This window comes from Neoarius graeffei, chromosome 24, assembly GCF_027579695.1.
Source record: "Neoarius graeffei isolate fNeoGra1 chromosome 24, fNeoGra1.pri, whole genome shotgun sequence".
NCBI lineage: Eukaryota > Metazoa > Chordata > Actinopteri > Siluriformes > Ariidae > Neoarius > Neoarius graeffei.
In genome coordinates, this window is record NC_083592.1 from 47089980 (window position 1) to 47107351 (window position 17372).

The following is a 17372-nucleotide window of genomic DNA, read 5'->3' on the forward strand; positions in this document are numbered from 1 at the left end:
ATAAACAAAGTTGTAAACAAATTGATTACAACAGAAAAATCAACAAACGAACAACCAAGTTTTGTTCCCAGAGGGAAGATCGACCCAAAACATCGATCAGAACTGAAATCCAGTGAGAACTGCGAGAGGAGATACAATTCTAGTGAGAAGTCTCCTAATTAGGAGTTCATCAACAAAAATTTGAGAGTACAGTGACCACGTTTTGTGCAGAAGGTCTAGTTCTTTCAAATAAAACGATCAGAACTGAACTCCATTGAGAGCAGAGAGAGGAGATACGATTGAACTGAAAATAAACCAAGTTGTAAACAGGAAAATCCACAAACAAATGACCAAGTTTTGTTCCTCAAGGGAAGCTCGACCCAAAACATCGATTAGAACTGAAATCGGACAAGAAATGAGAGAGAAGATACAATTCTAGCGAGAGGCCTGGAAAATTTGTTAATTTGGCCTAATTAGTAACTCGTTAGCAAAAAATTTGACAAAACAACAACCAAGTTTTGTGCAGAATGATGAGTTCTTTTAAACAAAACAATCAGAACGGAACTCCGTAGAGAATTGACGGAGGAGATACGTATGATTTAACTGAATTGTAGATAATGGACGCCACACCATGGCAATCGCTCATCGGCCTTATGGCCAGATGAGCTAATCAACATGACATGTATTACAGTTTTTTTCAATTGCTTACACACAAAACCTTTATATATTACACTATTTCTAAACTCTGTCACTCAAACTTCACAACTCCACCTCAAATCAGCAAAACCATAAACTAATTCTCAGCCTTGACACAGTTTTCAATTTAGCTATTCACTTTCTGCAAATCGGGCGGTACGGTGGTGTAGTGGTTAGCGCTGTCGCCTCACAGCAAGAAGGTCCGGGTTCGAGCCCTGTGGCCGGCGAGGGCCTTTCTGTGCGGAGTTTGCATGTTCTCCCCGTGTCTGCGTGGGTTTCCTCCGGGTGCTCCGGTTTCCCCCACAGTCCAAAGACATGCAGGTTAGGTTAACTGGTGACTCTAAATTGAGCGTAGGTGTGAATGTGAGTGTGAATGGTTGTCTGTGTCTATGTGTCAGCCCTGTGATGACCTGGCGACTTGTCCAGGGTGTACCCTGCCTTTCGCCCGTAGTCAGCTGGGATAGGCTCCAGCTTGCCTGCGACCCTGTAGAACAGGATAAAGTGGCTACAGATAATGAGAATGAGACTTTCTGCAAATCAATACACCCAATTCTCTACCTAAAACACGAAAACCTAACAGGAAGTAACTTGATTTCCTGTTTCAAACACAACCAATCAAAATGCCACACTTATTCATCAGTGCCTCAGACTATGTCCTCATATGTGCAAACAATAATTGCTTTAATGAACACCAACCAATCACTGCCTGTCATAGGCCTATAAACAGGGTAAAGGTCAAGTTATCAGTCTTGAACAATGGATAACAACAATGCAGAGTAGGGTGCATCAGTTGCCCCCTAAAAATGAAAAGTTCCTCCGATCATGATGCATTTTTGTTTTTATGTTGCTTTTGGTAAGAAAACACACTGGGTGAAATATTTTACAAAATTCAAAAGTTTAATGGTGGCACCAGGAGCTCAAAGTTATGGAAAAAGCTGCTATTTTATGACTTTTATGACAAAATTTCGATCACTTTTCATGAAATATTATGGCACCTTATAGAGTATACCAAATATCTTAGATACACATTTTTAGTACATATTCTAAATATATTATCAAGCACAGTTTGAGTTTTAGCTGTTCATTGAATCATTGTTCAACTACTTTTAAACAATACAAATGTATTATGAATCACATTAATGCTTCTCAATCCCTTCAAAGGTTCTTAACATGATCTCTGGCTCACAAGAAATCAATAAATGGAGTCCAACATTGTGATTCAAACCTTACGCGAAAACATAAAATAAGCGTTTTTTGGCAAAAAATGAACCTCATGGTGCCACCATTAGACTTTTGAATATGGTCAAAACATTTTACAGGATGTCTTTCTTGGTGAAAAGGAACACCCGAACAAAAACACATCAGATTTTATGAAAGTGAGGGCAACTGATGCACCCTAATACAGAGAGAGCCAGGGGAGTCAGAGGAAGGCACAGAGGACGACAAGGAGTTCGGGTTCGTGGAGGACGCTTTGGAAGGGGAGCAGGAAGAGGAAGAGGACGAGTTGAAGGAGGAAGGGACGAAGAACCAAGAAGAATAGTCTCTGATGAGATTAGGGCTACTCTGATTGATCACTTGATCAATCATGGGTTGACCATGAGAGAGGCTGGACTCAGAGTCCAGCCCAACTTGAGTCGATTTACAGTGGCAGACATAATTTGAACTTTTCGAAATGAGAACAGGTATGCAACAATCAACAGTACTGTAATGTACATGTACATGTAATAGCCATTCCTGCATAGCTGTAAAATACATGTATACTATTGTAGCTCCAAGCATCCATTTTACTGCACTCCACTGTATGAATGGTCACAGGGCAGTACAACCTTGACTTTATACAGCACTCTTACAGTACTACTGCATTTCTGAATTTTCTAGAATGGAAAGACAACAGCATCATGGAGGACGAGGTTGTACAGTGGGGCAAAAAAGTATTCAGTCAGCCACCAATTGTGTAAGTTCCCTCACTTAAAAAGATGAGAGAGGCCTGTAATTTTCATCATAGGTACACTTCAACTATGAGAGACAGAATGGGGGGAAAGAATCCAGGAAATCACATTGTAGGATTTTTAATGAATTAATTGGTAAATTCCTCGGTAAAATAAGTATTTGGTCACCTACAAACAAGCAAGATTTCTGGCTCTCACAGACCTGTAACAACTTCTTTAAGAGGCTCCTCTGTCCTCCACTCGTTACCTGTATTAATGGCACCTGTTTGAACTCGTTATCAGTATAAAAGACACCTGTCCACAACCTCAAACAGTCACACTCCAAACTCCACTATGGCCAAGACCAAAGAGCTGTCAAAGGACACCAGAAACAAAATTGTAGACCTGCACCAGGCTGGGAAGACTGAATCTGCAATAGGTAAGCAGCTTGGTGTGAAGAAATCAACTGTGGGAGCAATTATTAGAAAATGGAAGACATACAAGACCACTGATAATCTCCCTCGATCTGGGGCTCCACGCAAGATCTCACCCCGTGGGGTCAAAATGATCACAAGAACGGTGAGCAAAAATCCCAGAACCACACGGGGGGACCTAGTGAATGACCTGCAGAGAGCTGGGACCAAAGTAACAAAGGCTCCCATCAGTAACACACTACGCCGCCAGGGGCTCAAATCCTGCAGTGCCAGACGTGTCCCCCTGCTTAAGCCAGTACATGTCCAGGCCCGTCTGAAGTTTGCTAGAGAGCATTTGGATGATCCAGAAGAGGATTGGGAGAATGTCATATGGTCAGATGAAACCAAAATAGAACTTTTTGGTAAAAACTCAACTTGTCGTGTTTGGAGGAGAAAGAATGCCGAGTTGTATCCAAAGAACACCATACCTACTGTGAAGCATGGGGGTGGAAACATCATGCTTTGGGGCTGTTTTTCTGCAAAGGGACCGGGACGACTGATCCATGTAAAGGAAAGAATGAATGGGGCCATGTATCGTGAGATTTTGAGCGAAAACCTCCTTCCATCAGCAAGGGCATTGAAGATGAAACGTGGCTGGGTCTTTCAGCATGACAATGATCCCAAACGCATCGCCCGGGCAACGAAGGAGTGGCTTCGTAAGAAGCATTTCAAGGTCCTGGAGTGGCCTAGCCAGTCTCCAGATCTCAACCCCATAGAAAATCTTTGGAGGGAGTTGAAAGTCTGTGTTGCCCAGCGACAGCCCCAAAACATCACTGCTCTAGAGGAGATCTGCATGGAGGAATGGGCCAAAATACCAGCAACAGTGTGTGAAAACCTTGTGAAGACTTACAGAAAACGTTTGACCTCAGTCATTGCCAACAAAGGGTATATAACAAAGTATTGAGATGAACTTTTGTTATTGACCAAATACTTATTTTCCACCATAATTTGCAAATAAATTCTTTAAAAATCAGACAATGTGATTTTCTGGATTTTTTTCTCATTTTGTCTCTCATAGTTGAAGTGTACCTATGATGAAAATTACAGGCCTCTCTCATCTTTTTAAGTGGGAGAACTTGCACAATTGGTGACTGACTAAATACTTTTTTGCCCCACTGTATATTTTCACAAGAGCAGGAGACCGCAATTGTGAATATGGTTTTGGCAAATAATGCCATTAGAATCTGTGAGATTCAAAATCATATTTTGGAAGACATCACCATATTCAACAATATTGATGCTGTTAGACTATCTACGATACATCGGGTCCTCCAGAGGAATCAGTTACGGATGAAGCAGCTGTACAGGGTCCCATTTGAAAGGAACTGTGACAGAGTCAAGAACCTGCGGCGTGACTATGTGGAGGTACGTACATAGTACTGCCAGTACATCAGACTTTCACCTGCTGAGACAGACTATTGTATTGTGCGTATCCTAATCTATTCTTTTGTCCAATACAGAGAATTTTGGAGATGGTTGCCCACCCCATCCTCCATGAATACATTTATTTGGATGAGGTGGGATTCAACCTCACAAAGTCAAGATGGAGGTGGAGAAACATCATTGGACAGAGGGCAATTGTCAATGTCCCAGGCCAACGTGGAGGAAATGTCACCATGTGTGCAGCCGTTACGCAGAATGGTGTCCTGCACCACCATGCAACACTTGGCCCCTATAACACTGGTCATATCCTAACATTTCTGAACAATATTCATGGTATTCTTGCTCCAAAGGAAGAGAATCCAGAACAGGCAAGATTTGTGGTTGTATGGGATAACGTCACTTTTCATCGCTCCCAGCTGGTCCAAAATTGGTTTGTCAACCATCCCCATTTTTCTGTTGTCAACCTGCCTCCATATTCACCATTTCTTAACCCGATCGAAGAATTCTTCTCAACATGACATACATGTCAACCTATACGGAATGTCCGTATTTTATACGGATTTGATTCATTAAACGTAGTATACGGGCGTACAGTATAAATAAAGTTATACAGATTCTTTAAAAAAACTTCAGTATTTATTTAGAGCTATAATCAATTCCCACGCTGATAAAAGAGCGCATAACATTTACAAACGTACTGTACACCACAGACAGCCAGTAAAGAGTCTTATGAAATCGCGCGTTATCTTGTGGTAGCGAGACTTCGTTCCACTTTTGATCATGCGCACACTGCATTGCGAGAATCCCGCCAACCGTGAATACATATAAACTGTGAAGACATATAAACATAGACGCCGCCTTCTGCGTAGAATCATACGTCATCCTCGCCGCCATATTGGATGTGGCAAAGTAGAGATTCTTCAACCGTCTCTGGTATAGCGTCTAGACAGTAGCCGAGAATAAAGATTCCTCATTCATGTGCTGCGTTTAACTGTACCAACAGGTTTACCGTCCAAACGAGATCACATGGGATTACCTTTCACAGGTGAGACTGGAAAACCACTTTTCATTGTATTTGGTCATTATAACGTAATTTTACGAACAGATTTTCCTGACTTTGTGGCTAATATGAAGTCTCGTGCATAATAGCCGCTCGGTGAAACCTGTCTCCAAACAACGAAGTATTTCCTTTGTAACTACGCTGATAACACTTTGTGTTTTTGTCAAACATTGGAGCTTTGTATTCATTCTGAAGGTTTATTGTTATTAATATTGAATAAAAAGTAACTGGGATATATCATTGTTAATTATCATTCAAATTTTAGGTAAATTATTTTAATTTGCATCTTATACGGATTTTATAAGGGAAATACGGATTTTGGAGGTTGGTTATACAGGTTTGATTGACCAAAGGTTGACATGTATGACATGGCGTTGGAAAGTATATGATCATCGTCCCTATGCCCGCCTTACACTTCTCCAGGCAATGGAGGAAGCATGTGGTGACACTGATGCTGCTTCTATCCAAGGTTGGATACGCCACACAAGACGATTCTTTCCTCGATGTTTGGCAAGAGAAAATATAGCATGCGATGTTGATGAAATATTGTGGCCAGACCCAGCCCGGAGGAGAGATTGATCCTAAATACACACCCAACTTGCTCTCCCCATCCACAAACACACACACACTTTTTCATACATGTCTATTTTTTGGTTGCTATATCACCATATGTGGTGGTTGGTGTACTTTGCTTTCTTTTTTTCTTATATGCTGTACAATACTGCATTCACAACAGCAACTGATTTATTCAGAAAATTTAATATTTTTGGTTCCAATATTGCTTGTGTTGACTTCTATTTGCGGGCGGCACGGTGGTGTAGTGGTTAGCGCTGTCGCCTCACAGCAAGAAGGTCCAGGTTCGAGCCCCCTGGCCGGCGAGGGCCTTTCTGTGCGGAGTTTGCATGTTCTCCCCGTGTCCGCGTGGGTTTCCTCCGGGTGCTCCGGTTTCCCCCACAGTCCAAAGACATGCAGGTTAGGTTAACTGGTGACTCTAAATTGACCGTAGGTGTGAATGTGAGTGTGAATGGTTGTCTGTGTCTATGTGTCAGCCCTGTGATGACCTGGCGACTTGTCCAGGGTGTACCCCGCCTTTCGCCCGTAGTCAGCTGGGATAGGCTCCAGCTTGCCTGCGACCCTGTAGAACAGGATAAAGCGGCTAGAGATAATGAGATGAGATGAAATAATGAGACTTCCATTTGCATAATACTGTATTTTCATTCTCATCTCATCTCATTATCTGTAGCCACTTTATCCTGTTCTACAGGGTCGCAAGCAAGCTGGAGCCTATCCCAGCTGACTACGGGTGAAAGGCGGGGTACACCCTGGACAAGTCGCCAGGTCATCACAGGGCTGACACATAGACACAGACAACCATTCACACTCACATTCACACGTACGGTCAATTTAGAGTCACCAGTTAGCCTAACCTGCATGTCTTTGGACTGTGGGGGAAACCGGAGCACCCGGAGGAAACCCACGCAGACACGGGGAGAACATGCAAACTCCGCACAGAAAGGCCCTCGTCGGCCACGGGGCTCGAACCCAGACCTTCTTGCTGTGAGGCGACAGCGCTAACCACTACACCACCGTGCCGCCCTATTCTCATTCTTGTATGGCAATATATAAAAAAAACCCATAAAAACAAAAGCACTTTAGATTTAGAGCAACAGTGTGTAAATGATATACACACGTACGGTATGTGATACTATGGGAAGTGTGTTTATGATGTGAGACAAATGCTTGCTTTTGAGGTGTGTTTAGAATATTCTGAATACTGTGTTTCATTTCGCAGGAGATAGGGCGCTTGTTGCATTTCGTGTGAGCAATAGTTGGATTTGTGTGTAAAGTTTTGAGAAAAAGACACAGAGCTTTGAAAATGTGTGTAAGCAGTTGAAAATAACTGTAATGTGTTGGGTCACCACAAACTGCCGAAACACTTCATTTAGGAAAAAAAAAAAGCATCCATCACTACGTAGCAGTTATATGTAGATTACCTGCATCTCTGCGCTGAGTTTGGGCATGGACACTGCTCGTCCTTGACCTTCTAAACCAGCAGGAGCTACTGTATTGGCACTGTTCTCCATTTTCCTCATCTCTACTGGCACCTAACACATATTTACACAAGTGAAATAAACCAGTTTAGGAATGTGTAAGGTGTGTGAGAAGGCTCGTTAACACCAATTACCTGGGCAGTGTTTGTGTTTGAGATGTCTTCTGACTGGCCTCTCAGAATGGGTCGTTTCTTTGGCCTCTGGACCTCTTTGTTTTTCTCTGAAGCCCAAGACGAGGAGTCTTTAATGGTGTTGTCATGGCTGGGATTATAACAGGAAATAATATAAATACACTCAAAACACAGGAAAGTAGAAATAAGAAGTCAGGCCTATGTTTTGTAGAAAGTATATCAGTCATGCTGCATTGCATGCGCGCGTGTGTGTGTATTCAGAGTGATCAGGGCCTACGGTGTGTGTCCGTTGTTCAGTGTGTCAGAGCTGGGTCTGGGAGGCTGGATATCTGATGGACTCCTGCTCTTCTCTTGCACAGGGTTCAGAATGGGCTCCAGGAGATCACGTACATCGTTCTACACAGGGGACACACAGCGGAGACGGTCAACACATTACTGTCCTCTAGACATGGTGTGTTGAAGTGATAGTTTGATTTTCTACTTATCATGAATGTAATCAACCAACCAAGACATATTTAGTGTTTGAAATTTGCTTCTTTAGTTTTGCACTGGAGCAATGATGCTAATGCTACGATCAAGCCTTGAGTTTACCATCGTGCCAAATTCATGTCATCATCATCTGACATCATCTCAAATCACTTGCCTCCGTTTAGAAAAATAGCATAATATAAATTAAACTGGGGGGCGGCACGGTGGTGTAGTGATTAGCGCTGTCACCTCACAGCAAGAAGGTCCGGGTTCGAGCCCCGTGGCCGGCAAGGGCCTTTCTGTGCGGAGTTTGCATGTTCTCCCCGTGTCCGCGTGGGTTTCCTCCGGGTGCTCCGGTTTCCCCCACAGTCCAAAGACATGCAAGTTAGGCCAAGTTTACATTAGACCGTATCTGTCTCGTTTTCTTCGCGGATGCACTGTCCGTTTACATTAAACCGCCTGGAAACGCCGGGAAACGGGAATCCGCCAGGGTCCACGTATTCAATCTAGATCGTGTCTGGTCTGGTGCTGTGTAAACATTGAGAATACGCGGATACGCTGCGCTGAGCTCTAGCTGGCGTCGTCATTGGACAACGTCACTGTGACATCCACCTTCCTGATTCGCTGGCGTTGGTCATGTGACGCGACTGCTGAAAAACGGCGCAGATTTCCGCCTTGTATCACCTTTCATTAAAGAGTATAAAAGTGCAAATACTGCCCATTGTGTAGTTATGATTGTCTTTAGGCTTGCCATCCTTCCACTTGCAAGTGGTAAGTGATATGCGCTGGGATCACACACACAGCGGCTCAGTCCCGAATCGTGGCTCGTGCACTTCACTCGCGCGCTCTGTGAGCTGCGCAGGGCCGGAGTGCGCACCCTCCAGAGGGCATTCGCTGTTCAGGGCAGAGTGATTTGGAGCGCAGGATGCCTGCGGAGCCGAGCGTATCCGTGTATTGGTGTTGCTGTGTGCACGCAAATCGTGTATTGGTGTTGCTGTGTGCACGCTAATCGTTTTAAAAACGTTAATCTGATGATCCGCTGATACGGTCTAATGTAAACATGGGCTTAGGTTAACTGGTGACTCTAAACTGACCGTAGGTGTGAATGTGAGTGTGAATGGTTGTCTGTGTCTATGTGTCAGCCCTGTGACGACCTGGCGACTTGTCCAGGGTGTACCCCGCCTTTCGCCCGTAGTCAGCTGGGATAGGCTCCAGCTTGCCTGCGACCTTGTAGAACAGGATAAAGCGGCTAGAGATAATGAGATGAGATGATAAATTTAACTGGAACTATGTAATCATCATCTGCATCTCGCTTTAGGCCACACCTTCTACCCAAGTCTACACTGAAGATAAAAGTGATTCAGCTTCAAGATGGCTGCTGTGATTGTATTTAGCTCTGTGATGTCACTTTGCTCACTTTTTATAAATAACACTGTTGTCAGAAACCAGTAACTTCAGTTTATAACACAGCTGGGTGATGATTTTGCAGGTCTAAATGTTGCTGCTTGCACGGTGCTAAACTGGAGGCTATTATTTGTTAGCAATGTTAGCTTCGCAGCTCCACTGAAAAACATGTGGCACAGAACACGTGTTGGCATGAAATCATACATTTTATTTTTGATTACATATTGCTTTAAGGGTTACAGAGAAAAATCTGCATGTGGACACACATGCGTGCATATATGTGTGTGTGTGTGTGTGTGTGTTATCTGACCTGTGGTCCTGGCTGATCTTTGGCCTGCTGCATCTGCATTTTCTTGGCTCTGTTCTGTTTGTAGTAGTCAAAGATCATGAGAGCAGCGTACACTTTCCCAACTGTCAGCTCGTTAGCTTTAAATGAGAGAAACATGAGATCAAAGAGAAATATATATATACATCTTAATCTGCAGTCCTTTAGTCAAAAAGAGACTCCTATATCATTTACAGAGTTTTTTTTTTTTAATTCAATACGAACAATCTCTGTATTAGGGCCATTGTATGTATGGCTGTATGTAGGGAGGGTGGGTGTGATAGATAGATAGATAGATAGATAGATAGATAGATAGATAGATAGATAGATAGATAGATAGATAGATAGATAGATAGATAGATAGATGGGGAGAGGGTAATATTCTGAGAAAAAAAATTAAAAAATTTCAAGATAAGGTCAAAAATTTGCAAGAAAATCTCAGAAATTGCCTGAGATTAAAGCTATACTGCCTTTCAGATTTTTCAAGTGTAGGTCATAAAAAGAATTTTCCCCGACACCCAATTATTTTTGTTTAGTGGACTGAAAGCTACTGAATTCGAATCACAGACTTCCAATTTTATTAGGTTTTTTAAATAGAACAATTAATGAATTTAAGGCCACATGGCCCTAAATTCTCAGCTATTTTTGCCTGCTTCACCATGACCCAATTCAAGATCCTACGTCATGCATCACGTGGTGGGCTTTCCCCGTTCGTGCAAGGCATTGTGGGATACAAATTTGAAACAGGAGAGAATAATGGAGGGCGTGAGTGTGCGAATGAAATGTGAAAGACTGACTACAGTAACGGAAAGTGAGAAGAAAAGACGTTATGTTATATACGAAGGAAAGGAAACGCAGGACCAAACTAATAAATATCGGCGGTCAGCAAGCACCTTGGTGTGATCAGCTGTTCGTTTAGCGACAGAATGTTCATTTAGCGACTGTCAGTGCACGCTCAAAGTTAAACCTGCGCATATGCTCACGGACTTCCTCTGTCTGCTTGACTGCGCTAAGCAAGCGATTTCATGCACGTTATTTGCTTTAATCCCCTCAAATTAAATAACTTCCCAGCCACAGAATGGCCTGATATTTTGTGAGATATTACAGAAATAAACATATATCACAATGAGCACATTTCAGAAGGAACTAAATTTCACCGATTTTATGAAATCAAAAGGCCATCTCGCTTTAAACTCACAAATTTATGAGGAAAAAAAAGTCACAATTTTTTTGAGAAACAAACCCATGAAAATTAGGTTGGGTTTTTTTGTCAAAGAAGCACATTGACTAAAAAGACTCCATTTCCTATAACTCTCAGCTCAGCTGTTCCAAAGTAAGAATCCAAGCCCTGAAAGTAACAGGAAACTGCTCTTGCACAATAATTATACATTTATAAACAGCTAAGACAAAAAAAAAAAAAAAATACGGATAAACAAAGTTGTGAAATTTATACATTCATCACTCATTGCATCCAGGAAGTGCAACAATCACATGCTTCCTGGCTGCAGTGCATTCTGGGAAATATAGTTGAAAATCTCTTAGCACTTTATTCTTTTATATTGTGCAATCAAGGAGGAAAGACTACATTTCCTATAACTCTCAGTTCAGCCGTGGCATCCATGGTGTGATGTTGATCCAACTGCAATCTGGTTCCTTGACAAAAAAAAAATAAAAATCACACTACCTTTTTTCTGAGTTTTGTTTCTCACAAGTTTATGACTTGATTAGAACCTCCTGTAGGTGGAGGTGGAACCCATCTCATTTAACCCTGACATCTAGGGTCTGGTGTTCTCTTTGTGTGTGGTGTCATCATGCCAAGATCAAAAGAGCTCTCTAAGGACCTCAGAAAAAAGGTTATGCTTATGAATTTGGCAAGGGATTTTAAAAGCTCTCTAAATTATTAGAAATAAATCATTCTGCTGTAAGGAAAATCATCTATAAGTGGCGTAGATTCCAAACAACTGCCAATCTGTCCAGGACTGACCACCCCAGCAAATTCAGCCCAAAAGCAGACTGTTTGATACTAAAAGAAGTCTCCAAGAACCCCACAATTTCATCACTGGATCTCCAGGTAACTCTTGCAACTGTTGGTGTGAAAGTGCATTCATCTACAATCAGAAAGAGATTGGACAATCTCTTTCTGATTGGAAAGGCATACCAGGGAAAAGCCTTTGCTGTCCAAAACGAACATTAAAGTTATGCTGTGTTCACACTTATACCGGAACGAAAGTGGTATAACTGTATCGATACAAAGTATACCGGTACAGTTTAGTGCATCTGTCCACACTAGCGAGAAATGTTTGCGGTTTTCTTTCACGGTAGTTGAAATGCGCGTGCGCGAAATGTTTCCGTGGTTACCGAGTAACTTCCTTCCGACAATATGGTGGATGAAACAACGTGTGTGTGCTTTTTGTTGTCAATGTACAGTCTGTATTTCTGGTGGCCATTTATTCAGTCGAATCGTATAAAACACGCGAGGCAGTTGAGAAAGAAACAAAGAAAACAAATCTCCCTTTCTCCCCCTCCCTTTCTCCCTCTTTCCTTCCCCTCCCTTTCTCTCCCTTTTCCCCTCTTCCTCTTTTCTTCTTCCCTCTTTCCCCCTCCCTCCTCCCCTCTCCCTTTCTCCCCCCTTTCTTTGCTCCATGTAGCTCCACGGTCGTTTCGTTTTCGCATGCGCATTATATTTGTATCGATACAGAACCGCTTCATCTGTCCACACTACAGCGAAGCGCTACAGTACCGATACTGTACCGGTATGAAACCCATACATTTGTGGGTTTCGTACCGATACAGTTATACCGCTACAGTACCGGTATAGTTGCTAGTGTGGACAGGTGTTGCGGTACGAAAGTAGTTTCGTATCGGTACAAAATCCCTAGTGTGGACAGGGTATAAGACTACAGTTTACCAATGAAAATATAGGCAAAGACCAGGGGCCTCATTTATAAAACTTTGCGCAGGATTTACGCCAGAAGATGGCGTGCGCACGAAACTCAGAATGTGCGTGCGCACATTCTGATTTATAAAACCGTGCGCACGCACGTTCCACGCCAATTTCCCTTTATAAATCACAATCCACTCTAAATTTGCGGCACCTGTGCGTACCTCAAGACGCACCCACAATTGCCTATAAATATTCAGCGAAACGCCCTTAATGAATATTGATATCTGTGGACAACATACCCAAAACAGAAGGAAAGACAAAGAAGCGCAACTTCACCGACTGTGAAGTTGAAGTGCTCGTAGATGAAGTGGAGCAGTGTCGAGCTGTTTTGTTTGGAGGCCATAGTACGGGAGTTACAAATGCGAAAAAAACATGTGAATGGCAGCATGTGGCCGATGCGGTCAATTCTGTAGCTTCACAAGGCCGTACTATGGCAGAGGTAAAAAAAAAAAGGTCCGACATAAAGGTAGACGCCAAGAAGAGGATCGCGGCACACTGCCAAAGCGTCCGTGCAACGGGCGGGGGGAAGGGGGAGCCGGAGCTCACCCCACTGGATCAAAAACTGGCTGGCATTATAGGGGAAACCCTCCTGAGTGGAGTTGTGCGTGAGGAGGAGGGTGACATCAATGCTGGGCCACATGAACCAGCCGAGGACTCTGGTATGTAATTTTTTTTTGGTTGTGTATCAAGGAACCACCTCACATTGCACGTGTGCCCCCCTTGTTTGAAATAGGTGTGAAATTAATTGAAATGAGTCTTCATCCAGAAAAAGTATTTTATTAACAAAAAAATTCCCTCGCAGTTGCTGGGTGTGCCAGTGAGGCCAGCAGTGTGTCGGCTGTGGCAGCGGAGGCCCCAAGGACGTCCACGGCCTCCGATGCATGTGCATCCATGCCAAAACCAGCCACCAGCGCCCGTATCCTAACAGATTCAGTGCTGCAGGTGCAGCGGGAACATGTGGATGCCGTCCGCGAGGTTGCCCGGGAGTTAAAAGAAATAAAAAATGAGTTCATCTCATCATCTCTAGCCGCTTTATCCTGTTGTCTGCATTAAATGTCAGCATTAAAGAATTTCTTAAAAAGTAATCATTTGTTTCCATACCTAATTATTTACAAGCGGCGCATCACCTCCTCGCGCTGGCGCAAGGCTCCTGCGTTTGGGTGGAATGTCTGGGGATAGGGATCGGGGTCGAGGTCAAGGTTGACCTCTTCAGCTTGCAAAGGCACGTTTTGTAGCTGTGCCACATTGTGCGGCACAGCACAGGCCCTAACAATCCTACAGACCTTTTCGGGTCTGTAACATAGTGCTCCCCCTGTGGCATCCAGACAACGCCATCTGCCCTTCAGGAGCCTGATGGTGCACTCCACAACAGCGCGTGCCTGGCTGTGGCGCAAGTTGTAAGTGGTCACCTCAGGCGTTTGGGGGTTCATAAATGGTGTGAGCAGCCACCGTTTCAGCGGATACCCACTGTCACCTACAACATAACTGAATGAGTAAAGGGTTGAATATTTAGAAATGGTCTAAGAATGGTTACAAATGCTTTCAGGATTTACGCATTAATCACCCGCACCCAGAAGCCAACCATCGCGCACAGCTCCAGCATCCAGTCTCCACCCAACGCTGCTATGTCTCAATATAAATGAATCATGGGTTGAACCAAGCCACCGGACGACAACATTTGTGAGGACCATGTCCGCGTCACATATAACTTGGACATTGAGGGAATGAAAATGCTTCCTGTTAACAAAGGCAAATTCATTTTCACTCTGTGTCCTTATAGCAATGTGAGTGCAGTCAATAGCACCGAACACATTTGGGAAATCGGATTTTGCTGCAAATTGCGCTTTTTTATTTGCCTGTTCACCCACCGTGTAAGGAAACTTGATGTAGTTTGGTGATAAACCAATTACACCTCCTAACACTTCTGGCAGGGCGGCACGGTGGTGTAGTGGTTAGCGCTGTCGCCTCACAGCAAGAAGGTCCAGGTTTGAGCCCCGTGGCCAGCGAGAGCCTTTCTGTGTGGAGTTTGCATGTTCTCCCCGTGTCCGCATGGGTTTCCTCCGGGTGCTCCGGTTTCCCCCGCCGTCCAAAGACATGCAGGTTAGGTTAACTGGTGACTCTAAATTGACCGTAGGTGTGAGTGTGAATGGTTGTCTGTGTCAGCCCTGTGATGACCTGGCGACTTGTCCAGGGTGTACCCCGCCTTTCGCCTGTAGTCAGCTGGGATAGGCTCCAGCTTGCCTGCGACCCTGTAGAACAGGATAAAGTGGCTAGAGATAATGAGATGAGAACACTTCTGGAAAAATGCGGCTGAAGGTTGGCTGCGATATCCCAGACCGGTCAGCCAGTTCTCGCTGAAAAGTGCCAGTGGCCAGAAAGCCGATGCAAGTCAGCACTTGCAGCGAGACTGGGATGGCATGATTCTGGCGGGTGCCTCTCTCCAACGCTGGGCCTAACTCAGCTATCAGGTGTAAAAGGACAGCTCGTGGCAATCTGAATCGGCTCATGAGCCACTCATCGTCATTGGCCAACAAATCTTGTTGGTCTCTGAAGACTCGCTCTCTCCTAATTCTTCCATTTGCCACATCCTCCAGCAATGCCAAATACGCCATAGTGCATCATAAGACCTACCACGACAAATCCCTCTTATATACTATTTACAGAGTAGGCAACCTAACAAGAAACATGTGTGATAGCCTAATGATCAATATTGAAAAATGACACAACATGCATGAAAGCCATAAGTGGATAATTAACAAAACTTAGCCTACTGCTTATGTTGCAAAAACATACAATGTATAGCCTATCAATTTGTCTTTATTGCCTTAAATAAGATACTATTTTTGACAAGTGCACAAAATTAAGGATTATAAATGTTAAGTCAGTCACATCTTTGATGCGCGATGTCATGTTTGTGTTAAACTTCGATTATTGAACCAATTTTGGGTCATTCTCCCCATTTCCTCCTGAGGTCACACTTTCTGCGTTTCCCTTTTTTTTGTGCGTACGCATGGGTCAGAGCTTGCATGGAGGTGCGCACATTTTACCGTCAAGTTCACTTTTTATAAATACCGAAGCTTGCGTAGAACGTGGCGTACGCATTCTTTTGTGCGTATGCATTGTTTATAAATGAAGCCCCAGGCCATTTGGAATAATATGCTCTGGACAGATGAATCAAAGGTCGAGTTGTTTGGCCACAGTAAGAGTACACACATATAGTGCAGACCAAAGATGGCTTTTCAGAGGAAGAACCTCACACCAACTGTGAAGCATGGTGGTGGAAATGTTATGGTTTGTGGTTGCTTCGCTGCCTCAGGGACTGGAAGCTTGCATTCATTGATCAATCCATTATCTGTAGCTGCTTATCTTGTACAGGGTCGCAGGCAAGCTGGAGCCTATCCCAGCTGACTATGGGCGAGAGGCAGGGTACACCCTGGACAAGTCGCCAGATCATCGCAGGGCACATTCATTGATTCAACTATGAATTCTGAATCATAGCAAAGAGTGCTTGAAGATAATGTGAGGCCATCTGTTCAAAAATTGAAGCTGAACCAGAGGTGGACCTTTCAACAAGATAATGATCCTAATAAGCACACATGCAAATCCACCAAGGAATGGCTCAAAAAGAAGAAATGGAGGGTTATGGAATGGCCTTGTCAAAGCCCAGATTTGAACCCCATTGAAATGTTGACAGGAGAAATGTTGTGAAAAGTGCACTACATGCAATAAAACCCTCAAACACCTTCCAGATGAAGGAATTTTGCATGGAAGAGTGGTCAGAAATTTCAGCAAGCCGATATCAGAGACTGGGGGACAATTTTGCAATACACCTATAAGAAGTTATTTCTGTTCAAGGGGGCAATACTGGCTTCTGAAGCCAAGGGTGTACTTACTTTCTCCACCGAAGAATATTCCATGTATTGATATTTTTGTTGAATAAATGACTAAAAGAGCTTACTTTACTTACTTATCCTCTTCTTTCCAAGTGAAAAATAAGGCCACGACACATCAACGCCATTCTGTGCGGTCTCTTGCTACCCTCTGAGCTTCACCCCATGTCAAGCCCAACTCTATTTGATATTTGGGCTGATTTAGATGTTTCGTACATGGTGTGAACGTTCCACGTTCCCATTCTAATCCTCGCCTTGGGTCCGAGCAGACTGTCTCTCGTATCTCCAACTTTCATCAGAGATGGTCATTCTGCCATGGATTGTTGGACTCAAGTCCACTCTGGTACACGTAGACTTGTCGTCGTTGTCATAGTTTCCTCTACAAGAGGGCTTTTTACGGTGTGGGGATGTTGGCCCCACGCTCAGCCCCCACCCTGGAGGACCAAGGAATAGCTTTTTGTCTGGTCCCTACCCTTCAACCTTTTTGGCATGGGCGGCCTTTCCAGGAGTCTAAAACTCCAGCCGATATAGCTCTCGGGGTCATCGGGACACACAAACCGCCCCACCACAATAAGATGACAATCCCTTATCGTGGCGCAGACTAAAAGAGCTAATTTTCCTTTTGTCTTTTTTTGTTCAA

The 17372-nt window shown here is 43.7% G+C and overlaps 1 protein-coding gene across 1 annotated transcript in view; it reads right to left on the reverse strand.

Annotated features, from left to right (window-relative positions):
* cacna1ba (calcium channel, voltage-dependent, N type, alpha 1B subunit, a) overlaps positions 1-17372 on the reverse strand; it is a 380512-nt gene that overhangs the window by 17604 nt on the left and 345536 nt on the right. Inside the window, exons 41-44 of the mRNA XM_060907396.1 lie at positions 9884-9999; positions 7979-8097; positions 7705-7831; positions 7514-7624 (exon numbers count right to left, since the gene is read on the reverse strand). Coding sequence (XP_060763379.1) covers positions 7514-7624; positions 7705-7831; positions 7979-8097; positions 9884-9999 — 473 coding nt within the window. The remainder of the gene's footprint in view (positions 1-7513; positions 7625-7704; positions 7832-7978; positions 8098-9883; positions 10000-17372) is intronic.